This window comes from Pyrgilauda ruficollis, unplaced genomic scaffold (assembly GCF_017590135.1).
Source record: "Pyrgilauda ruficollis isolate IOZ18807 unplaced genomic scaffold, ASM1759013v1 scaffold34, whole genome shotgun sequence".
In the NCBI taxonomy this organism is placed as follows: Eukaryota; Metazoa; Chordata; class Aves; order Passeriformes; family Passeridae; genus Pyrgilauda; species Pyrgilauda ruficollis.
In genome coordinates this window covers 6,645,590-6,670,449 of record NW_024524822.1, presented here as the reverse complement: position 1 = coordinate 6,670,449, position 24,860 = coordinate 6,645,590, and the positions used below count along the sequence as shown (strand labels likewise).

Genomic DNA, 24,860 nt, shown 5'->3' with positions numbered 1-24,860 from the left:
GGGCTGCTTCCACAACCTCAGCAAGCTCCTGGGGTCTGGAGGAGATGCATGGATTCGTTAAAAAGATCCAGAGCTCACACAGATGGGACTTGGTTGTAGTGCCTTTGTTGTGGGTGATCTTTTGGTAGCTGGCAGTAAGTGTTACAGCAGAGACACTGATGGTCTTTACTGGTAATACACAGAAGATCTGCTTGAGTTAACCTTGTGTATTGCTGTGAGCTGTGCTCAGAGGGACCTCCAAGAGTTGACTTCTGTATAATTTACACAGAGGAGTGATAGGGCTTTTAGTCTGGCATGAGTTATGGTTATTTTACTGTGCTGTAGGAGCACATGTTACTGTGCTAAGGGCAAATTACTCCAGACTTCTGCTTGAGCACCAGCATCGTGCTCCTGCTGAACAAGACACAGACACGGAACAGCTTCTGCCATTAGGAGCCCAGAGTCAGAAATAACAAGATCCTTTCCCCAGACAGCTTGGAAACTACTGGTGAGGCACTTATTCATGTTTCCCTCCCTGTCAGTGGGAACAAAACGCAGCCTGGTGCCCAGTGAGCAGCTGGTATTTAACTGCAGGAGCCACGCTGAGGGCAGGCTGGGCTCAGCCAGCGGATAATGCCAGCTCTGTGAGGAGCAGCTCTCCTCCCAGAGGTGACAGCAGCCACTGCCTCATTGACCTTGACTTCTCCAGTGAGTTGCTGTGTGGTATAGCTTAAGAATGTCCATTATTTTGGCTCTTGCCCATGCACACAAATCCGTTGTGCCTGTGCAGGGCCCAGCTGCCAACAGCGCCAGGGTTGGGCTGGGCTGTCAGGGAGCCCTCCAGGGGGATGCTCACCTTATTGCAGGTGTGCCTTAGTGCTGATCATCTCCTAATAACCCCTTTGGAGTCCAGCAACCTCTGGTCCTCTCCTGCAGATGAGTGTTGCTTGCAGGAGAGCTGGCCCTGGGAGAGCAGTACCTGTGATTTCTGCCATATGGGCAGAACTGGTGTGTGCTGGAAATCCCTGAGCAGCTTTAGCTCCTTCAGAAATGACAGCCAAGGCACTGCAAGCAGATTGCTGGGAAGGTGTTCTAGCCTCAGTCTGAGATTTCATGGTTTTTTTAATTTCACATATTTTCTGTCTGGGTTAAGAACTGACATAAACTGGGCATGTGGTGGGAGAGGTTTCTCTCTCACGCCTCCCTTCTCTCCCGGGGTGCTGCCTTGAGACTGTCACTCCACCCCAGCTGCTCACTGGGGAGTTGCAGCCCCCATCCCTCCCTCTGCACAGTTGCTGCAGGGCGTGCAGCCTGAGCTGAGCTGCTGATGTAATTTCCCATCTGCTTTTAAATTTCTGCCTCGTTAAAAACCACAGTGGAGAGAGGGAGAGAAGACCCTTTGCAATCAGGAGTCATGGGAGTGCTCTTGCTCTCTTACTCTCCTGTTCGAGATTGCCAGGATTTTAACAATGCCCATTTTGATTTGCACTCTGCAGTGCCAGGTTTGTATTTCACCATCCCAACTGTTTTTCACTTTGCCTAAAAACAAAGATGACAAAGTAGAGGCAGAGACATGCTCACCTGCCCAGGACTAGTTGTAACAAGCCAGGCAGGGGAGCTGCCATGACAATGGGATGCATTAGCCCCATAAAGAGCTGAGATAAAAGAGCTCTTCATTATTCCCTTGCAGATTGAGTTAAGGCTCGACGGCATTCAGGCTCACTGCCCTGAGTTGCAGTGATTTAATTTTACACAAGTGTCTGATGTGGTGCCCTTTTCACCAACACTTCTGAGCTGTGGTGTCGTTGCAGTGTTTGGTGCTGTTCCAGGAGCTCACAGCTCTGGATCCCCAGTGGTGTCTGCAGGTCTGGGTGTTCAGTGAAGCACTGCTTTTGTAGGTGACTCAACACCAAGGGTTGATCTGGATTCAGCAGTGTCTGCTGCATTATGCCAGCACTGCCAGGCCTGCCTTCTTGGCTTTTGCCCTGCTCAGCTGATGAGCTCTCAAAATGTGGTCTTTCCCTCAAGCTCTTGTCCTCTGCACTTCTGCAAGGACTCCTGATCCTTAGTTCAGTTTTGCTGCTAGAGAAATACCTTTCATAAGCCTTCTTTAGATCTTGTCCCCTGAAGCTGTTGTGTGATACCAGGGCATTTTCCAGGGCACAGGAGCACCTTAGCCAACTGAGTCACTGATACTTGAAAAGACTATTTTAGCAATTCTGTATTTCCTACACCATGATTCCAAAACAGACAATATTTCCAGAACATGCTTCTTTTCTGAACTGTAAGGTTGTTCTGGGAAGGAGCAGGGAGTCTGAGGAAGCAAGAGGAGCAAGTCTCAGGTGGCAGGGAGAGCTGGAGGTCAGAATTGCAGCAGCTTTGGCAGAGCTGTGCAGGACTGGCTGTACTGCAGGACATGAACAGGTTGTCCACTGGCAGGACTGTGGGGTCACAGGATGGGGACAGCAGGTGTTACCGGTCAGGATTGAAATCCATCAGCTCCGTTTCCTGTGCTCCCATTGCCTCGACCTGGTTTTTTTCATTATTTCTTTTTTACTTTATTCTGTTTTTTTGGAAGAGGGTTATAATTCTTTTGGGGAAGGGCAGCTGTGTTAGCTCCATTTCTAAATGGAGTTTAAAATATTAGAGGAAATCTGAAAAAAGGTGCCCAAGACAGGTGCAAAGCAACTCCTTCCTGCTGACACTTTTGCAGGGCTGTATCCTGTTTAAAGGCTGGCCCAGGGGTCTGCCTTGGCAGGTGAACAGAGGACTTTGCCTTGCAGCCAGTGTGGGAACCAACTTCATGATGTGCAAATCCTGCATTGTGCTCGTTGTATTTATAGCTTTCACTGAAGTCATCCACTCCTTTCAGCTGTACAACTGAAATGCCAGCAGAAGATGAAAAATTGCCACCAAATGACCAGGTTTACAAAAAGTAACAACTGCTTGTTTATTAGGAGGAAGGGAGGGATGATCGCAGTGCCTTGTGCATGACAGCATGTTTGCAAGAAGGCCTTGGTTAGTCCTTCCCATGACTCTTAAATACATCTGTTTCTCCTGCTCTCAGGTGTGCAGAAAGGGGTTCTTTCTTTGTTTTACATTATTCAGTACACTTCTGATCCTTAATAATGGGGGTGGGTTTGTAGTAGTCTTTCTGTGGCACTGGATGTCATCCTCCCCCTCCAACACTAAAATATTGCAGCAGTAACTCATCATCTGTCAAAGCTGCTTAGGCTCACCTGTGTGGGTTTTTTATAGATTTTGGAAGAAATATTGTACAAATGGAAAGGTCCTCTAGACAAGGTTTGATCCCATTTAAATTTCCATTGAGCCACATCTCACAAAAGCTTGTGAATCAGTTGAATTTGAAAATTTGAGATGGTAAGTTGCTTTAAAAAGGGATGGGAGCAAAGGGAGTTGGATTTGAGCTAAGGAGGTAGGAACACGTGGTCAGTGGCACTTTTAGAAGTGTTTTGTAAGTATTTTGTACCAGGATTGGCAGTGGCAATTAAAGAGCTGAGGGAGAGGCACACCCAGTCTCACAGCTAGGTGTTCTCTGATAACAGTTTTATCAGCTTGCTAGAATGGAGAAACTCTGCATGCCTCCTGCTTCTGGAAATCTTGCTGACTGCAGACATGAGACTTACTGTAGGCAAGAATAATTACAGATTTATTGTCCAGGTTGCATTGTTACACTCCTAAAAAGCAGATTTATGCTATTCTGGTGGTTTTGCTGACTTCCTGTTGAGGAATACTCTCAGAATTGCCATGGATTATGTGAGGATTTGGGTTAAGCATCAGTGAATGACACTTCTCGAGATGCTGTTTGGAGACCTCACTGGTTCCAGAGTATTACCAGCTGTGTTTGTGGCCTGGGCTGGTGTTTGTCGTGTGCTGGCTGGCAGGATGGATATCTGGATTTGCAAGGTGCATGGCAGCTGTGGGTGGCCTTCTGAGGACAAGCAGCTGCCTGCTTATCAAAGCACGGGCGACTCAGAGGTTGGGAAGAGAGAACGATGCATCTGACTCCATCATCAGAAGGCTAAATAATTACTTTATTATTCTATACTATATACATTGCATCTAAACTGAATCTGCCTTGCACTCACCCTTGCTCACAACTGCACAGAGCTGCACTCACCTCTGATTCTCTCGTGACTGTCTCGTGACAGCCCAACACACACACAGCTCTTGGCCCTGATAGGCCAAGGGAACAAAACATCCTCACTTCAGGTAAATCATCTCAGCATTGCATTCTACTTTAGCACAACACAAGCACAGCAAGAGAGGTAAGAATTTTCTTTTCCTTCTTCTCTGCTTGTCTCACAGCTTCTGTCTGTTCAGAGGGCCTGCTGACCCTCAGCTGGGGTTTGCAGAGCAGGACAGTGAGTGCCACCTCTCTTTGCCTTGCAGTGATGGCCTACATGCAGTTTGTGGAAGACTACTCAGAGCCACAGCCCTCCATGTTCTACCAGACCCCTCAGAACGAGCACATCTACCAGAAGAAGAACAAGTACCTCAGGGAAGTCTACGGCATCAATGACTCCTTTATCAGCTTAGACTCCTCTCAAGATCTGGCACCTCCTCCTGCTCTCCCACCCAAGCAGCGGCAGCTGGTGAGTGACACCTCGGGGACACCTGGCAGGGCCACCAGGCTCCCAGGAACAGCTCTGCTCTTCCTGCTCCTGACAGGCACAGGTGGTGGGAGGATGTCTCACTGGTGTTACCACATCGTGCTCCTTGGCAGCTTGTGAACGTGGTTTGAGGCATTTTGCGTTATGTGAATTTTTACTGCTTTCCAACCCCACGTTCAGACCGTTCCCTGTAAGCTTTGAAAGTCCTAAAATGCCCTAAAAATGAAACGTTTGTCTTCCACATGGCAGGGCTGAATCTGTGCCAGGCTTGTGTAACGACAACTGCTTGGAAGATTTTGGCACACTGAGCAACACTATTTTTTCAAGAGATTGCTGCACTGTTGTTCCCACTGCTGTTTTGAAACTGTTGTCAGAGATGCCACTAATAATTACTGTTTGAACAGAATAACTGCTGTTATGTTGTTGTGCACAGACCTTTGGTATAGCCACTACTTCACTCTGCATGTTTCCTTCACGTTAGTCCCCTTGTGTGAGTGAGGATTTTACCTGTTTCTCAGTGTTCTGCTGGCCCCCCAGGCTGTTTCCACATCCACATGTGTGTGGGTGGTGGGTTTAACAGCACAAAAAGGGCCATTTTCCATGTGGGGGATGAAATCCTGACCTCACTGATGGCAGCAGCCGTTTTGTTTCCGACCTCAGTGGAGGGGTGGGATTTTGTCCCATTTCCTTTTAAGAGTTTTCATGTCTTTTCTCTCTCTTCTTTTTTTCCAACTCAAACCTAAGGTATTTTGTTTATATTAATTATCTTATTTGTTCTGTTAAAAAAATAATTTTGTTCTGATGTAGCTTACTTGAATTGGCCATGGCATTAACAAAATGGGAGGAAATGTGGGAACAGAGCCATGGTTTTACCATTGTGAGGGTGACTCTTGCAATATTTCTTCATGTTTTGTGTGCTAAAGTTTGGCTGTCCCAGAGTGTCACTTTTTAACTCTAATTTTGGGATTTGCATAACTACATTCATGTGATGCAAGTAGAAGTCCTAAAAAGATAAAGTGACATTTTTGGCTAAGCTGAACTGAGTGTTATGCACTAATTATTTGTGGGGACAAGACTTCAAATGCTGGCATCCCATTTGCTTTGCAGGGTTACTAAAGAGTCTACAGGACTCATCTCTGGAGGATCAGGCAGTTCTCCAGGGTCTGTGGTCTCCATCAGTGTGACCCTTGCACTGTCACTTGTACCTTGCAGTCTCTTGCCTGCCTTCCCCTCCTGGAGGTGGCTGCACTTCAGGGATGTTTCTAGAGGTGACTTGGGCTGCACAGTCATGGGCAGAGTTTGCAAAGCACAGATTTACTGCAGCCATTGTGCAGAAGAGAAATTCTGCTCCTGTCCTGAATTTGATGGCTGAAGCAAAGCATTTCTTTGCTTCTCTTTAATCATTTTCTGGACAGCCAAGATTTCACTGCTTTGCCTGCTGGCTATTCTTGTCATTTTACAAGGTGTTGCTTGCAGTTCCCCTGAAGGAAAAGTTTCTTCAAGTGCAGCCTCCCACCCTTCATCCCTCTGTTGGGAAAGAGGTGCAAGCAGGTGATGGCTTATTCAACAGTCCCTGTAAAAGCCACCAGGCTCTTGTTCTTCTGCTCCTGCTGCCCTGGGAGTTTTTGATTTGGCTAATCAAATGGGCATCAGCTGCTCTAGCAGCAACAAGTTTTGCTGGATGGACTCCTCTATAATATAATAATGAGGAAGTCCTTTCTTGTCAGCTTCAGATCTTAATCAAAAATAAGATTGTATGTTTACATTGTATGTTTTATTCAACAAGGCTGAGAATATACCTTATCCTCTCTCAGTCTCCTTTCCTTAGGGGAATTCAGGAGAAATTCTTTGCTAGGATTTGTCACTTACAGTGTAATAGCTGCCTCCTGTGCAAATGATTATTATCTTGGGCTGGACAGAGAAATGGCAGCATGTCACTGTCACCCAGTCTCACAGCAGTACCAGTGAGGATCCACAGCTCACACTGAAGAGGCCAAATTCCCAATCTGCAGGTTGCCATTAAAAAATAGCAATGTGCAAGAAGTGTGTGCTTGGAGGCAGTTCCTCCTTTGGGTGTCTGCCCCCACGGCAGGGGGACAAAAGGGCAGCGAGGAGCAGCTTGTCTGTGCCAGCAGCAGCTGTCCACGGCTGAGAGGGGAGGGGGAGGCAGGAGTTCATTTTTTCAGGGATTTGTGAAACAAAGAAGATTTGAATTGTGATTTTTGTCGTGCCTCTTGAGCTCAAGAAGGGCATATTGGTGTGTCTGGCTCTGATGAGCTGTATGAATAGCTGTTTGTTTAGCCAACCATTATATGCATTGTTTTACAGCTAGCCTTTCTTGCCCTTTATTCACCGCCTTTTCTGTGCTCTCTTTCTCTGTGTCTTGTGTCTCCTGCTTTCTCCCCCTTCCTCAGCAGGCCTCCTATGCTGCCTCTTCTTTCTCTTCTGTCTCCTACTGTGTCCAGCAACCTAAAGTGCCCTTCACCCCCGAGGACTGCGGTGCCACTCAGGGCCTCACTATGTCAGTCTCTAACTCCTTTCTCAGCCGGCACAGCTCCTTCCCTGTGCACTCGGTGAGTTCCCTCTGCTCTGGAACGCGTGGGTATTGTCTGACTGCTGATCACTGCTGGGCCAGTTCTGTGCTTGCCCTCTCAGGTGAACCTGGAGCTTCCTTTGGGGGCTTTTGAACTCCTGTAGTCGCCAGCCAGGTGGGAGAAACGGTGTGTGAATCTCCCCGAGTGTGAATCTCACCAAGTGTGAATCTCCCCAAGTGTAAGTCTCACCAAGTGTAAGTCTCACCAAGTGTGAGTCTCACCAAGTCTAAGTCTCACCAAGTGTGAATCTCCCCAAGTGTAAGTCTCACCAAGTGTAAGTCTCACCAAGTGTCTCACCAAGAATAAGTCTCCCCAAGTGTAAGTCTCACCAAGTGTAAGTCTCACCAAGAATAAGTCTCACCAAGTGTAAGTCTCACCAAGAATAAGTCTCCCCAAGTGTAAATCTCACCAAGTGAAGCCAAGGGGAGGTGTAGCCTTTTTCCCATGTTGACATTTGTGGCAGGGGACTGAGGAAGGAGAGCTGGCCTGTGTGCCCAGGCACACTCCTGTGACCTCAGTGTGCCCCAGGCTGCACGCTGGAGCTGCAAAGTCTTTTTGTCCCGTTGCATAATGGCAGTGATGTGGATGAGTCAATTAAAGGCTGCTGTGTGAGCCTGGCCTTGGGAGAAATAACAAGATGCTGTCCCCAAAATCCATGGATTTAGTCAAACACGTGAAACGAGCTGCAGCTCCTTACTTTTATTTTTTTTCTGGAAAACGGCCTCTACTAGATCTTCCATCTCATTTTTGCCTGTCTGCTTCCCTTCACGTCTCCATGGTCCCAAACAAGCTCAGTTTGCTTGTATGATTTGCTGATGGATGAGCAGGGTTTTCTCTCCTACAGCACTTGTGAGCAGCCTGAAGAGAAAATGGCAGGAGGAGCTGGAAATCATTTAAATCAAAATAGTACTAGAGCACTGCTTAAGTCTCTGATCAGCTGCTTAAATTAAATGGTAGTAATAACAAAGTATTAATATAATGAAATTAAATTCAACCATGGGATTCTACCAGCTCATCAGTGTGGGGCTCATTTCCATGTAAAACTATGTGGTTGTGCTCTGATTGCCATGTGATGACAACTGAGAATACACTATTTTTTGACAGTGACCTGGATGTTTAGTAAATTAGGCTTCTTCTGGAAAAGAAATATCAGACAAGACTTGAGAAGATTCCGAAGTGTTCAATTAGTTTAATATGAAATGTTTGAAAACAGTATCCTCCCACTGTGCTGTCTTGCCATTTCAGCACTTACTCATTCTTTAAAAATTAGTGATAATCACTGGTCCAAAGAAGAAAGTATTCAAGTGCTTTACAAGTAGAGCTACTTCACAAGCCATGAATGAAAGCTTTTGGCTTCCACTTGTGTGAGAGAGAGCAGTATCACAGCTCTGCTGCACAGATGAAAAGGCTGAGGGGTGGCAAGGTTAGTGTTTGCATAAATTTGTGGTAAACAGTTCTAAAATTTGAAGTAAAAGTCCTGAATTGTACGGCTCTCTTACTTGGTAGTGGTCCTTGCTAGCAAAACATGGAACTGTAGGACTAGATAAAAGTACTTGACTATTTTTGATTTAATTGAGAGGCTATAAATATGATTCTATAATGTTCTAAAAATACGTGGGCACTTTGATTTTAAAAAGCGTCCTTATTGGATTAAATGGTTACTACCTATTAAATTGCTCTGACCCATTCTCGTCTTACTTTGGACTACATTACTGTGAATATATTATTTTAAGAAATGTTAAAACTTCATTAAAAAATCCTTACTCATTTTTGGAAGGATTTGGTGAGGGGTAAATTAAATGGCTGGAGCTAAGGAGCAATGAGACAGGGCACTGTCAAATGAAATAAGCTGAATTAAAAATGGTGATTTTTCCATTAGTGCCTTTAAATTAGGATAATTTCATAGTTTCTCATTATCTGGTCTATTTTTTCACAGCCAAAAATGAGATTTTCACTATGAAAGTGTCTCTTTGAGCTACAGAATACCAATGTCCTTACGTGCATCATAGCTGACCCATATAATACCATAACCACAGTTTATCCTGTTTCCCCTATCCCTAATAAGACAGAGATGTGAAACAGCTGTGGGGGTTTGGATGCCTCCCAGGGTGACACCCTCCATCAGCCCTGGAAGGAGCAGAGCCCCTCCTGCAATCTGCCCCGGGAGGTTTCACTCTAGGGATGCCACGAGCTGCACCAGGAGCACTTCAGCCTGCTGCTCTGCTCCTCATATCCTCTTGTCTTCGTTTCTCCTCTCTCCCTGGGGAAAGGGCACTCAAGTGAGCGCTGGTGAAAAATAAACTGGCAAAAATCAGCATTAGCTGCCACCAGCCCCAGTGAGAGAGTCAGTGCCAGGGAGAGCACACCTTTCAGACACTGCCAGCTGAGCACTCGTCTCTTGTGTACCCAGATAGCAGTGGTGGCTATCAGATCTCCTAAAATTATATGTCTCCTACATAAATTGTTATTCATTCTGCACAGGAAGCAAAATCCTCCTTGGATCAATACCAGGAAATCCGAGCTGCTGAACTCGATGGCTGTCCACTGACCCAGTGTCAGCAAGGCCCTGCAAGTGTAGCCAGTTTTCAGAAAGCGCCCTGTGCTTTTTTTCCTTCCCTGGAGACTGGCAAGGGAGGCCACAGGAGTCACTCCCAGGGAGGACCTGTCCCTGTCCCCATCTGTTCACGTGCCAGCAGCAGGCAGGCTGAGCCTGCACCACGTTCTGCTTGTCATCCCCTTAGCTCTGTGCTCCAGGTGAAGGATTAGTGCCTTACTCCTGATTTACATGGCTTAACAAGACTGTTTTCAGACAGCAGAAAAGAGGTGAAGTTGTTCAGAGCATCTTTTAATTTTTAATGGATTAATTTTTCTAGAGTCATGACTCCTTTCTCTCCAGTCAGCACTGCAGGGGCTGTTGCAGCCCAGCTGCCTCTGCTGCTCTGTCAGCCCACTAATTGTGCTTTTCCCTCCTTTGCAGGAAATTGTGTCAGAGGTAATAGCTTTTACTGGATAGAGGCAGATCTTGAGCAACTGGATCAGACCTCATAGGTTTGGCAAGTTGAGCTGTTTTTTATCCGAGTCTGACTCGTGTCTGGCCTCTGTGCCAGCAGGGGTTGTGTTGGTAGTGTGGGCTGGTGTTCTAAGGAACTGCATCAGGTTCCCCATCCCATGGACAGCTGAGCCATTAAATCCCACACGGGGGGGACAACTGGATTGTACTGTCAAGAATCATTCAAGGGATTCCCACCTCTTTTGAAAGTTCTGAGCAGTGGGGAAGGAGCTTTGCAACAAGAAGGCATTGTCCTTGGTTCTGGTTGGCAGCAGTTTCTCTCCAACTCATCACCTCCCTCCCTTCTTGTGAGCAGAGCTGCTGTCCCTTGGTTTAATCAATCCTTGTGCTGTTTGCCTGGAAATGGGTGGGCAGGCAGCAGGAATAATCAGATCTTGAAACCTCATTACTTCCTGGCAGCTGGAGAACTCTGCACTGGTAGAGGAAATTCCCAGTGACGAGCTCCACTGCTGCCCATCCACAGGTTTCCCACCAAGGCAGAAAGTCCTGTGGGAGCTTTTCCTTGCTGAAACAAGGAACATTTGTATCTCCAAGGCATGTACATGCCATTAGTGGAAATTTGGCTGCATCCTTCACTGTGGAGAAATAAGTTGCCTTTCTCAAAATGTTGGGTTTTTTTCTTATGTTTTCTTTTTAATTAAGGAACATTTCCAGTAATTTACCAGAAACCAATTGGCTGTCAGATTCCAGCAGAAGGCGCAAGTGATTTCCTTATGAAAGCTCCAGTTCAGCGCTTCTGTTCTCACTTGTTCTCACCATTCTTGAGCAAATTGAGCAAGTGCACAGAAAATTCACAGCAACTGTTCTTCTTTCTTGTGTGCATGCTAACGTATGTTCAGGAAAAGGGGGGTCAGAGAAGTGATTAAAGGCGTGCACGACGCAGCCATGTGCTCCCCACGTTTTCCCTGCCTTGTTCCCGTTCCTGGAGCTCACTTCCAGCCTGCAGCACACTCCAGGCTCTGGCCCTCAGCAGAGACCCAGCTCTTTTCATTCAGATGGTGGGAGCCTCAGTCAAACCACGGCTGGGAAGTCATGATGTGTTTGCTCATTCCTGTCCTAAGGCTTTGGCTCCTTAATTTGGAGCAGAGGGAAGGGGGATTGAAAAGATTTGCATCCCTTTAACCAGCTGCTCTGACTTAGGTATTGTTTTGTCTTTCCTGTTTAGCATTCCTTCTGTGTTTGTGTTCATTTCCACTGCCTGTGGCAGGCTTGGACACTGGTATTAATAGTGCTGGCATCACTGGATCCTCTGAGGTGATGAAAACCACTTCCTCTGGGGGTTTATACATTTTCCTTCCAGTTGGAACACTGCAGGTCTTTGTAGGTCTTTCTGACCAGTCCCATGTTGACTTCACAGTAACACATCCCATGTTTTTTGTGTGACTGATCTTTTAGAAGTCTTGTCTTGGTCTCTAGACAGAGTCTAGAGATCTAGAGTTTCTAGATCTGCCATCTTGATCTGGGGGCTTTGTCCACAAGCTAAAGAGTTGATGCTGTAGGTGCAACTGAATTGTATTCTGATATTTTCCAAAGAAGGATGCATGGTTAATAAATCTTAAAAATGTTTTCTTCCCCTGCTGCCCCCTTATTTGTTCTGTTACAAGGATGTGCAGGAATCTCTCCTCCACAAGGAAAAGTTTGGAATTTGTGTTTTCTTGTGCAGAAGCCAGGAGACACAAAAAGCCCCATCCATCCCTGTACTGTGCTAACCATCAATTAAAACCAGAGAGGTCAGCTCTGCAGCCAGGTCAGAGGCCTTGCTGAGAAACATTCCAGCCTGAGGAGTTGCTGCCTTTCCTGTGGCAGTGCTTGAAGCCATTCTGTTGGCAGCTTGTGTTTCCAGCCATTCATTGCAGGAGCATTTCCTTCCTCATTAGCAAAAGTACCTGGAAGCCCAGCATTGTGTTATGAGATAGGAAGTCTTTTCAAATAGTTGTCTGTGCAATTATATTCTTAGGGTCTAATGACTTTGCAACACCCAGTATTTTGTGAACATAATTCTGTACTGTTACAATTTGGGCATCCAGTTCTGGCACGTTGCCCACATAGTTCCCTTAATAACATTAGCAGAGGAGATCTAAAAGATTGAGCCTTTCCTCTGATAGCTTCATACTTTGGGAGTCTGATGTTCTACCTGATCTGGGAGTGTCTGGCAGGATGGCAGATTAATTTGGCAGAAGTCCATAGGGTAACTGAGAAGGCTGTGCTTAAAAGGTAAAGACTGTGTCTGCTGATGCTGCAGATGCTCTGTCAGCCATATAATTGAATTCAACTTTGGATTTGGGCTGGAGACTGCTGTAACTTGGAACCACTGACTCTGTGCATGTATACCCCTGTCCCCCTGTTAGCTGTGGTCAGCCATGCCTAGTGAGTGTGAAGAAGCATCTCTCCTAAATAAGTTTTAATAGAAAAAAGTGCTTAACTCCTGCCATCTCATCCAAATAAACAGCCAGAATGTCAGTGACCTTTGGGACATCCTGGAACAAGGCTTCTAATGATGGAAAGCTGTTCTGAAATATTCACAGTTGCAAAAAATCAAAGGCAGCAAATTGAAAAGGTTGAAAGATGCTGTCTCTGGGAGACCTCTGTGTCACGGTGTGTGGTAAATGTTCAGGGCCAGGCACGTTGGCTTCCTGCTGCTCCCAGGAGATGAGACTGCTCCCAGCTCAAAGCTGGCTTTGTGCAAGCACTTCCCAAGTGGCAGAGAGGTTTTTTTAAAAACCTCTGCCTTGGTGAGAGGAGGGGGATCTCTCTGTTCCTGTCTCAGCCATTTGCTGTCACAGGTCAGAGTCATTCATGCTGGGAGCCCCTCTTCTGGTCCTGTGGTGGGAGCTGGCAGTGTGGCCAGAGTTGGGATACAGGGGAGCATCCTTTCCCATAGATTCCTGTTGCACTCTGTTTTGTAGCTTTCCCAGAAGTTATTTGGAAGTACTTCACTTAAAGCAAAGCCATGGAGTAGGAGGTTGTGTCCGTGAAGCCGTAACCGAGGCCTGACTGACCCTGCAGGAAACCTCTGAGAAGCTGATTAAAACAAGCACTGATTGGTTTCCAAGATAAACTGCTGCCTCTTGGGGGGAGCACTAAAGGATGGCTTGTTTCCTTGTGACACTTGTGTTGAATGGACTGTCCCCTCCCCAAAAAAAGTATTTATTTTAGAGGATGACAAGGCTTCCAGGAGATGGACAACACCCAGATCCCATGGAAGCCATTGCTGCAATTCCTGGGGCAGCTGCTGGCTGGGCTGGGTGGGACTGGGGAGCAGCAGGAATGGGTGCCATATGGACATCATCTCCACTGCAGGGTGGGATTTTTTCCCTTTGAAAAGTATGCCTCACTCTTGGCTCTTGTCCCAGCACGGCTGCATAACTGGAATTCCAGAGCTGCTTGCAGGCTCCGGAGGAAGGAGGGGGCTCCCTGGCTCCCTTTCTACAAGATGCAACTTTACAACAAGATTGGAAGTTGAGAGCAGGCTGACTAATTAATGCCAGCACACCAAAGGCTTCTCTGCACTGTTCCCTTTGTTAACAGCATGCTGAGAGCCTGTCTGCATCCTTAAATGATTGTTCACGGATCACATAATGAAGATTAATGCATTTTCATGGGTACCTGGGCCTTAAGCTGGCATTGTCAATTTATCTCATGCCAAGAAGTTTTTCTGAAGGTGTATTATGAGACCAGGGAGAGAGAGAAACATACAGTGATTGTCAGTACTGACTTATCTGCATTCAAACTTCTAAAATTTCTTCAATGTTATGTTGTATTTAGGTCTAAATTGCCTTCAAATTAGGATTAATGTGTGTGAAGCTCCTCGAGGCAGGATCTGTGCAAATGTTCCTGCCCCAGCAGCAGTAACTCACCTCCCTGAGCTGCTGGTCCAGGCTGCAGGCAGGGAAGCAGAGTCTGCCCTGAGCTAACCCTGCCAGCAGCTCACGCAGGGCTTGTCCCAGAGTGACTTGGCTGAGGACATCATTTCCTTTCACTCCTGCCCTGCGTGAGCTCCACTGCTGCTTTGCAAAAGCCTGCCTTTTCCTCTGGGTTCAGCAGGTCAGGGACAAAGCCCCCTGGACCTCCTGGGTGGAAGATGTCCATCAACTACAAAGTGAAGGACAGTGTGTGCCACCCGTGTCTTTGGGTGCAGGAAGTCCAGCAATGGGGGAGCTGGCACAGAGCTTCTGCTGGAGCTAATTATTTCCTCTGCAGGACCAAAGGATCTTGTTATCAGCACAGCAGTTTTTTGAGTGCTTTCTTGAGCCGTTGAGCAGTGGTTTGGGGTCTAGGCTGGGACTTGGGGTGATCATTGGAATATTCGTGCCAGTGAGATCATGAAATACCAGGCAGGCATAATGAATCTGCTGAGCCAAGATGATGTCATGAGCCTGGCGTCTTACGGGGGATTTAGAGGTTTGTGCCATGCAAGTGAAAATGAATAAATGTAGAGCATTTATCCAGGCAGAAAGTAAATACAGAGATTAGACTTGTCATTGTTACCGAGGCAGCTCCAAAAGCTGACAGTGTCCCTGGAGCCAGCGCTGCTCATCCGGAAAGAAACGGGCAGGAAGAGAGAGGAGCCTGTCCTCCAGCCAGTCTCCTTTTAGCCACGGGCACATGGTGGGGATTTGCATTTTAATTATTTTTCAGTAGTCTTTTAAGCTCTCTTTCCAAAGCATCCCCCTCCTCTCCTCTGTATTACGGCCTGCAATTTGTTTTGGGCCCTGAGAATACACCCGGAGCACTGCTGGACTCCGCACAAGGCACAAGGCACAGCCACTCAAGGATTAAGGTGGTGGAAGGTAAAGCCTAGTCATTGACCTTTACATTTCCTTTCCTTTGTAGTGAAAAAGCTTTTTTGACCAGGCTTCTGGCCTGAGGCTGTTCTCAGTTTAGATTTTTAAGCCCACGTCTTTCCTAGCTGGAAACAAAAATACCTCTGCTGAGCTGGGTGCTGAGCTGGGGCTCAGGTGATGGACTGAGCTTTGCTTTTTCTTAACTGCTCAACTCTCCTGAGAAAATGTAGCCTGAATTCTCCAATTCCTGCCTTTGATTCCCTTTCTTTCTACATCACAGTGGTGTCACTTTTCAGCCTGGTTTGAGCAAGTTGTGTCAGTGCTTCTTGAGAGCTCTGTGCTGCACTGTCCTGCAGCAGATCCCTCAACGGAGCAGCACCACAACTGTGTTCCAGCCTGGGATTTTTTGGATGATGTGATTCTTCTTTCAGTCCACTTGACTATGACCAGCTTTGCAAGTTTTAAAATAAACTCCTCTCCAGCAGGTTTAGCATTATTGTCTTTTTTTTTTTTAATGGTAGTCAGCTTTGTTTTGGACTTACCCTGATGGCAAATCTTACTAGCACCAGATGTTAAAAGACAGAGGGTTGCTCTTGTTTTTCTTGGCACAATATATTCCCGCTGCACCCTGTTTAATATTATCTGAACAGTAATCTGATGATTAGGAGAGATAGTGAAATAAAGCTTTACGCAGATGATCTCTTTTCATCTCTTCAGCTGACTCTTCAAGGCACTGCATTAAAGGATTGGTTTGATAAGGAATTCATCACTCCTGAGGGCAATTACCATTTTTGCTCCCTGTTTTTCACGAATGGGAAGGAGTAGCAGCATAATCTCCTTTATCCTTCAGTGTAACTTTGAAGGCAGTATCCAGCCACTGCTCCCTGGGAGCTGTGTGTTCTGGAACAGACTTGACACAGTAGCTGTTAAATTACAGGGCTGGAGCAAAAAGCATCTTAAATTTGGATCCTGTGGAAAATCCCAGAAAAGCAGTAAGCAGTTGAAGTAGTTTTCTCTATGTAGATGCTTCCAGCATGCTCAGAGTTGTGCTTTCTGTGTGCCTTCACATCCTTTCCTCCACTCAGGTGATTTTCAGGGGCGCTGCATTAGCGGTTCTGAGCTATCCAGGTTTTCCCCTGCCTGGCAAAGGCTGGATACCTGCAGGTCCCACCTTGCTGCTCACTTTCCCTCGGTGAGATGAGCAGCCAGGCTGCTGCTGGTGCAAGAATACGCCTCTCCAGGAAAAGCCTGGCTGATGTATCCCAGGTAGCAGTCCCTGCTTTAGTGTGTGGATGGTAAAATAGTGCTGCCTGTGTTAGAAATGCCTTGTGCTGTCACTGCTATGCTGCTGCCAATCTAATTACTTTTTCTTTTGTCTGTCTCTTTCCTTTCCCCATCTTCCTTGTTTTTGTGTTGTGTCTCTGCGTCCTGCAGTACAAATCTGTGTTTAGGTCCTACTCCCAGGACTTTGTGCCTCACAACCAAGTCTCCATACCTCCTTTCCTCTCTTCTACCTCCTCCTCCTGCTCCACCCCGCCTTTTCCGCCCGTCCATCTGTCCCAGAGCCCCGACCTAGCGGTGCCCGCTGCAGCCAGCCAGTCACCCAGCACTGTGGATGTGCCAAACTCCTCTTCTCAGGAGAGCAGCTTTAACGGGAATGCTCCTGTCTGCCTTCCTTCTGAAAGCTCTTTCACTGATTCTCTCCAGACGCCTTCGGTGAGACTCTCCAAAGAGATGATAACGCGCCTTCACGCAAGGCTGCCTTCATTTGTTGGGGTTTTTCTTTTAAAGAAAATGTCTCTTGTACTAATACATGCTAAATTGTGGTCTGCTCTGGTTTCCAAATGTGTGTGGATTGCAGAGAGGAAATTTCATGTAAAAATGGCTAGGAAAAAAAATGGACAACCTCAGCAGGTTTTAGAAGATGTTATACAGATGTAGGAAACACAAAATGTCAAATGCTGGTGAAGGGGAGAGTTGGCTGTAGCTTCCTGCAATTGTAAGACAAAGCTGAGGGAGGTAAGGGAGTGTTCTGTGAGGTTGGTAGTTACTAAATGCAGGCTCCTAACAGCAGTTCACATCCTGCAGTTGCCACTTGCTCTCTCCTGAGTCACCAGGAGCAGTGGGTACAGTCCAGCTCTGTCTCTCCTGTGCGTAAAACCTATTGTTCTCTCCAGGTTCCTGCTCTTCCCAGTTCCCGTCAGCCCCAGCTGTGTGCTGGGTGGCAGGTTGTCACATGTTGGTGAAGTGAGGCTAACACTGTTCCCACTCTGCTAGTGTGAGGTCCCAGATCACTTTGCACATCACTGAGCAGGTCTGTCCATTACAGATACTTTTTTGAACACCTCATTTTCAAGACAGTTCCTCTTTGGTCTGCTGCAAAGCTGAGAGTTGATGGGATTAGAGCTGTCAGCACAGGGCATGCTAGTGCTGCCTCTCTGCCAAGTTTGGAAGAGGGTCACTGATTACAGAGTAAATGTGCAGCTTTTCACGCTTTGGACGTGACCTTGCTTTGCATCTTCCTTGCACCGGGTCCCTGTTATATCCCAGAAGGCCTCAGGTTTGGTTTATTCTGGTGTGATGGGTCTAGTCCATGCTTGTAGCCTAGTTTGGGGGATACCTTTGATGCCTGTGGGGCTGAGGGCTGGTCTGCACTCAGCAGGACTGCCCTGGGTAGGACAGGAGCTCTGTGTCCAGCTCTCAACATTCTGCTTCCAGCACCTTGAAATCCGCCCGCTGCACCTTGGCACTCTCACCTGGAGTCCACAGCTCTTGCAAAGCAGTGCCTGCTGCTGCCCAGGGCCTTCAGGATAGTCCTCCAGAGCCAGAAATAATGATCCCCAGCATGGTACAGCCTCAGTGGCCACTGTTGGCCACAGAGACTGAGGGAGGTGACAGCAGCTGGGGGCACCATCACGTATTTCCTTTCATCCTGTCTCCCTCAGAGTGAAAACGCCAGTGAGGAAGCTGGTGAGGGTGAATATGTCAATCTGTATTCCTCTGGCCAGAGCAACGGGGAACTCCCAGGCTCTGAAGGAGTAAGTAACAGCCCTGAGAGGCCGGCCCTGGAGGGGCTGCCTGGTGCATGCCAGTTCACACCGGGGCTCACGCGCTTGGCACCGGCCTCTTCTGCACACCCTGCAGCTCCCTGTCCATCCTGCTGCCCCAGCTCCCCAGCCATCCCTCTGCTTGCCCACTCCTGGCTGCAGGTTTGGGGACCCTCTTGGTGCAGGTGCAGAGCAGGAGATGCTTTTGGGGTCAGGATGGCTTCTCCTGCCGCGCTGTTTCCTTTGCGCTTCGCTGGCTGTTTGGAGCTGCTTGCGTGGAGTTCCCTTCCAGAGAGCTGCACCCTGAGCCATCCTGAGGCCACATCTTTTCTTGTAACTGCTTTGCCTTCCCTATTTTAATACAGAAAGCTTAAATACTAGCACTAAATACTTATTTTTTCCTTCACTGGTTGCAGTAAATGATTGATTTAGCATTGTGCTCACATGCTGTTTCTTCCTTTACCTAAGCCTTATATCTTAGATATTTCCAGAGGAGCCAGGGCGTTTTCCATTCCAGGGAGGTCCCAACTTCCTGTTGGGTCATAGGAAACTGGCAGCAGTCCGTGGTGATCCTTTTGCCTGCCTCCTCTTGGAAGGCACATCCCCTACAGGATGTCTCCAGGACCTTTATCCATGGTGGTGTTAAATACGCCAAGAGATAGTGCTCCCATCACTTCCCCTCAGGAGACACATCTGGGCAGGCCAGTTCTTTTGGGCAGCTCTAAGCAGGTTCTCAGCTTTCAAGCAAATGGCTTTGCAGATAGAGTCTGGAAAAATCCTGCAGACACCAAGAAACCCAGGCTCAGCAGGGTGTTTCCATGCTGAGTGGGTAGCGTGGAGGTGCTTTCAGTCCTGTCTGTTCACTAGGTTGCATTTTCCAAGCTTCACTCTGCATGATGTTAAATAATTCTGAACTCCAATACTGCTGGATTAATATTCCCATTTGCTGTTCATGGCTATTTGTCTCCTTAATAAATGGCTAATTTAAAATGCTGTATCTTTGCTCTGAGCTCTCTACCTGCTGTTCCATGCCGCGGGTTCAGCTGGTTCTGCTTTTTTGCATTAGCCTCATTTCCACAGCCTTGAGTCGTGGAGTGGAAACGTTGCATCATTGCAAAACCTCTTCTGATGGGAGAGAAGGGAGGTAGGGAGCAGTGAGCATCCACCCCCTGAGGCAGGGGGGCTGTGATCAGGAGGGGAACTGAAACTGGAGAGCTTAGAGCTGATTGTGTCTGTTTGGATTAAAGCAGGAGGCAAAGTGTATTTCAACAGGAAGGGCTGGAGGAAAAATAAAAGGTCATGAGAGGGTTAAAATCCAAGACAACAGCTGACTTGTGTTGTAACTTTCAGCATCATTTCACAATGTTAAAAGCAAACAGTACTAATTACACTAGTCTCCAGAGATGGTCCCAAATTTCCTGTCTGATTAACTTCTGTGTTTTCCTGGCATTTGGCATTAACTTGCATCAATCTTTAACTGCTCTGTAGGAATTTACAGTAAAGGGCCATTTAGAGGCAGGCAGACTGTAAATGCAAGGCTGGCTGGGCTCAAGGACCCCGTGTAATGATGAAAAACTCCTTTCTCTTGGCAGGAATCTCCCCCTGTCAAAGACTCCAAAGACTCAGCTTCGAACAGCAGTGCCGTGGGGAAGGAGGGCAAAGATGGTGCTGAAAGGTGAGCCTTGACCCCTGGTGTCCTCCTTCCAGGTTCCAAGGGTGCAGAGTCCCAACATCCCCTCTGCCAAACCATCCTTGGGGCTGCCTGGTCTGCCCTAACCCTCCTCCATGTTGTCTAAACTTCTCAGCCCACTTTTTTTTGCACAGCCAGTGCCTGGTGGGATTGTGCTGAATGAGGAGAGCCCTGGCAAGATGTCCTTGTTGAGCTCAAGGAGCCCATGGGGGTTAATGCAGCCTGTGTCAGCATCCTCAGTCCATCTCAGTGGCTGTGCTGGCCCTGACACTGGCTGCTCCCTCCTGCTTCCAGGGAAATGTGTGAAAAGAGTCTGCATTGCTGTTTGGAATAGTCTTCCAGAGGGAAATTTCTTCCTAACCCTGCTAGTTAGAGGCTGGCTGAGGCCCCAGAGCAGGAGGCTTTATATCCCTCCTAATGCTCTTAGCTGTCATTTGCCTATGTAAATGAAGAGGTGCAAGCTGTAACAGATGGGCTTCAGGAGGAGTGGAGTGAGTGCTTCCCTGCTGCTCGAGATTGCTCTGCAATTGCATTTCTAAAGCAAAAACAAGAACAGCGTTGATTTGTGTGTGACAGTCAACTTCCCTCCCCCATTTTCCTGCAGTTGGTTTGAGGGTTTTAATCCCTGCAGTGAAGGAGACAACCCAAGAGTGCTCTGCAAAGCTCACTGTCTGCCCAAAATACTGACTGGTGCACAGGATTTTGGCCTGGGGAAAGCTATGAGGAACATGAGTACTTTGTTTTGGTTTTTTTTTTTTTTAGAAATACAGGCACAGAGAGGACATGTCCTGGCACAAAAGTACCAACCAATTCTAGAGGGGGATGTGGACCAAAAAAATGGTCATGATTTTCTGCTCTATTTTCCTGCAGCACAAGAGCCTGTCATCTCCCCTTGTCTCAGCACAGCGGGTCATGAACTGACTAAGATGTGCATGAGTAGAGTGTGCTCAGTCTCTATACACTTGAGAAAGGGCTTAGATTTGTGTGCACTAAAAATTTGGTGGATTAAGGAGACATGGAAGTGTGTACTTATAGTAAAATCCTGTCTGCCAGAAATGCAGACAGACAAGTGTTCACGTCCTAAGGGTTTATCTTTCTCTTTTTCAAGAGATGCACAAAACAACAGAGTTAGAGACAGACATTTGGGCTTGTTTGCAAAAGATTTACCTCCAGAGTGTCTGTGTACTTACTGTCATTTGATGAAGGTTATTTCCCTTTTCTTTGTCACAGGCAGCCACAGTCACCAGATGCTTTGGAGTCATCACAGCTGGAGGAAGAGGTAGATGAGCTGTCCCTTATTGACCACAGTGAAATCATGTCTAGATTAACACTGAAGCAAGAGGTAGGTGCACTCAGGGTTTGTTTTCATACTCTTTGGTTTACTCTGAGTTGAAATCTGATTCTCTGTGTGCACAAACCAGGCATCAGCTTTTATTAGATAGGAAAAACTAGGTTGCAGCAGGAGTGGGGTGTGTGTGAAGGCTGCTGTTTAAGTATGAGATGCTGGTACAGGCAGGGAGCACCAGCAATAATTGAGGGTTTAACAAAAGGTGAGATGTCTCCCTAAAAGCCAGCACATCTTGTGCCCTTTTCCCAATCTGCCCCTTCCCACCTCTTCAGCCTCTGACAGTCTGAAATGAATCACCTGAGAGCCTGAGCACAATCCATCCAGGTGTGGGTGGTGGTGCTGGCCTTTCTCTCTGAGGGCAGGTTCATCAGGTGAATGAGCAGGACATGATGTTACTGATGTGGAAAAGCAGACAAAGGAATTGTTTCAGTGTTTGAGAAATAGCTTTGTGTCTAGCCTTGGGTGCACTCCCAGCCAGCTCTGCTCACCGTGCTCTCGAGCCACGCTGTGTGTGACATGCAGCTGGAGGGAGCATGCAGGCTTTTGAAGCTTTCAGGCTGTCAGGGGGCTTGGCTGGAAGACACAGAGAATGGATCATTTACTGGCACTTCAGGGGTGTTCTTTGGTCAGCTGAGATGTGCTGGAGAGAGTGAGAAGCTTTTACATGTTCTCTAAGTAGTATTTCATGAGTCTTGCCAGAGGGTCACCTGAAAAATTCACATCTTGGACAGAGCTGCTCCATGGCTGTAATGCATGATTGTTTCACTGTTTTGTATGTTGAAATGGTAAAGACATTCCTAAGGGATGCCAGACAGATCTCCAGCCTCCTCTGATGGATTGTTTCCTTTAAAAAACATTTAAAAATCAGCGATTTCTGAACATTTGGGACTAGCAGATCTGTGTCTTAATGCCCTTTTTCTTTCTTTTGTTTTTGATCTACGTGTCTGAAGCAGTATAGAACTGTCACTGTGAGCTGCTTCCTGCAGTGTGGGAACTGCTGGCTGAGTGGTGGATCAGTTTTGCATATTTTAAGTTGTGAATTGCAGTTGCTAGAAGAAAGAAGTGTTTTAGAGAGTGGTAATGCAGGGGTCAAGCAATTAGCAGGGCTGTTTTCTTCTGCCAGTTACTGGATCATTTCAGGTGACCTCCGGCCAAATGGCTCCAGATTAGGGCATGAACTGGCTAGGTTTTGATGTTCCAGGAACATGCAGGTTGAATGCATGACCTCCCACCCCACAGCCACTGTGCTACGTGATCCTGCACTTTGAGACAGTTCACACAGTGCTGCTGCCCTGTTAATGGTCTCCTGGGAGTATTCGTGGCATTTCTGCTCATTCTCCTGTGGCCAGAAGGTCCAGCCTTCCCTGAGCTGCACAACCTGGCCTTAGGGAGTCAGGGACCCCGAACAAGGATCAGCCCAGCTCCTCATCTGGGACACCAAATGCTCTGTTCAGATTCCAGGATTATCCCAGCACTGAAATCCGTGTCCCAGCCTGTGCTGCGAGCAGCGCCAGGAACATTTTGTGCGCTGCCAGTCGTTGCTGAGCTGGAATCACAGCAGTGTTAAACCAGGCCTGAGGCAGCTTGGGCCGTGCCTAACGTGGTTGTGTTGCCATTGCAGGGGGACGATGGGCCAGATGTCCGTGGTGGATCTGGAGACATTCTCTTGGTGCACGCCACAGAGACCGACAGGAAAGGTAGGTGGAGCAGCAGGGCAGAGCTGGGCACAGCCTGGCACCCTTGGCTGCCTGTCCTCTGCCCCACGGCCACTGACAGCTGGGCTGGGGGAGTCTGCAGGGATCCTCAGAGCCTGGGGGGTTGTGTTTATCTGTGGGAGATGGAGGTAAGCTGGATAAGCCCCTGGTGGTTCCATTTAGCAGCAGGGATGGGATTAACTCCTCCCAGCCCTTGCCAGGATGTAGAAGATGAGGCAGTGACAGTGCTGTGTTGTGTCCCTGTACCTGCTGAGCTGGGCCACTGCCTTCTGTGAGAGCAGGTGTGACCAGCATGGATCTTGTTTCCAGAGGTGCTCCTTGTCCTTTGAATGTCAGGGCAGTGGTGATGTAGGAGTTACTGGAATGGTTGTTACATCAAAGTAGGAAGAAAGGGATGTTGGTTTGGGTCTGATGCAGTACCCGTGGGAGGCTGCTCAGGTGCTGCTCTGCTGACATCCCATATTTTCAATTTACTGTGCCATCTCCTGTGCCACTCTGTGTCCTGGCAGCCACCCAGGCCAGTTCAGAGAGGGAATCCACAGTACAAAAGAAGAGATGTGGGGGAGGAAAAGGCACATTTAGCGACCCTGAGCTCCAGATTTGTTAAAACCCCTCTTCATCTGTCCAAACCCAGGCACCACACACGTGAAGCAGCTCCTTTCCAAGACCTGTGGCACAGACAGCCTTTGCAGTGTTTCCAGAGAGCAATTTGAACCTGCCAAACACATTTGTGCTGATGGCCTTAACCAGGATTGATCTCCTTATCTCCAGGGAGGCAAAGCACGAACCCTCAGAATCACTCAGCCCTCAGTTTAGAGGTTGATAGTCAAAGGGGAAATATCTTTCATGTACATTTTTAAATGACAGGGGTTTTACTGTAGCATAAGATGTTTGCAATTACTTACCAGCACCATTCAGCTACCCAGAAAATCCTTCCCCTGACAGTTGTGTTTCCCAGTCTGCATGGGCACAGAATCCAGGCAGAAAGGACCAAAGTTAGGAACACACCAGAGAGGACAAGGCAGTTGATTGTGCCAAGGTTGGAAATGTATAATAAAGAAAATAGTCTAAATGAGATGGTGGAAATACCCCTCATAAACATGCTGAAAGTGGGATAGAGAAACTGCTCTGTTCTCTGGAACAAGCATCACAACAAAAAACTTCCCTGCTCTTCCTGCTGAAAGACAGCTGCTTGATAAGGGGTGAGTGCTGGACCTCCAGTTCATGAACAGGGGGTTCTGAGGGTTCTGCAAGCAGTGAGGTGAGAGCTGTGGAGAACCTTTCAAAGCTGGGAGAAGCTAGAGCAGGATTTTGTGTGCCCAGCGGTGCAGCTGTGGAGGGCTGGGTGGAGGGAGCTGGGGCAGCAACAGTTCCAGTGCCTGAGCTCAGGCTGCCAAGCCAGGGAGCTGAATGAAGCACAGAGGAATTTGTGCTATGCTAACCCACTGCTTGGGTGACTGAGAGGGTTAATGAATTAAGCTTACAATGAGAAGAATTCCAGGCTTGTAAATCAATCAGCCAAACGGCACAGAGGGGTAGAGTTAAGAGGCTTTCCTTTAAAGATGAATTTCTTGGCAGCTTCAAGTGCCAGAGCAGACCAGCTGTATTACCTCACGTTGCCTTTTGGGCAGATGGGAGCCCAGAATAAATGTAACTCCACGCCCTGTTGCATGATGCTTCTTGTCCATTTGAGTTTTCTGAAAAAGCTAAATGGCATAGGGAATAAGAGAGACCTGTGGTCTTCAGGAATAAAATCCCTGGTCAGTTTAGTGCTCACAGCCACACACACTTGCTGTGAGTGCAGGGTTAGAGCTGGACAAGGCCTGGGGCTCAGCCCTGATGTGACCACCCAGCCTCTGTTGTCTGTAACCCAGAGGCAGCAGCACTCCCTGATTTCAGAGCAGGAGGAAGGTGAGGTTTCTGCCAAGAGAAACAGAGCAGGTAGAGAGGCAGAGCTCTCTGTGCCCTGCTCCTTCCAGCTCCCAGCAGTGGCTGGGTG

The 24,860-nt window shown here is 47.6% G+C and overlaps 1 protein-coding gene across 4 annotated transcripts in view; it reads left to right on the top strand.

The window, feature by feature from the left end:
- Positions 1–24,860, top strand: part of RAPGEF1 (Rap guanine nucleotide exchange factor 1) — a 74,267-nt gene that overhangs the window by 39,740 nt on the left and 9,667 nt on the right. For 2 of the 4 annotated variants that reach the window (XM_041475012.1, XM_041475014.1), the window contains exons 10-16: positions 4,393–4,595; positions 7,028–7,186; positions 16,496–16,777; positions 18,007–18,099; positions 19,701–19,783; positions 21,029–21,140; positions 22,768–22,843. In XM_041475012.1, the coding sequence (XP_041330946.1) occupies positions 4,393–4,595; positions 7,028–7,186; positions 16,496–16,777; positions 18,007–18,099; positions 19,701–19,783; positions 21,029–21,140; positions 22,768–22,843 (1,008 nt within the window). The remainder of the gene's footprint in view (positions 1–4,392; positions 4,596–7,027; positions 7,187–16,495; positions 16,778–18,006; positions 18,100–19,700; positions 19,784–21,028; positions 21,141–22,767; positions 22,844–24,860) is intronic. The other 2 variants (XM_041475013.1, XM_041475015.1) reach the window with 2 other exon arrangements.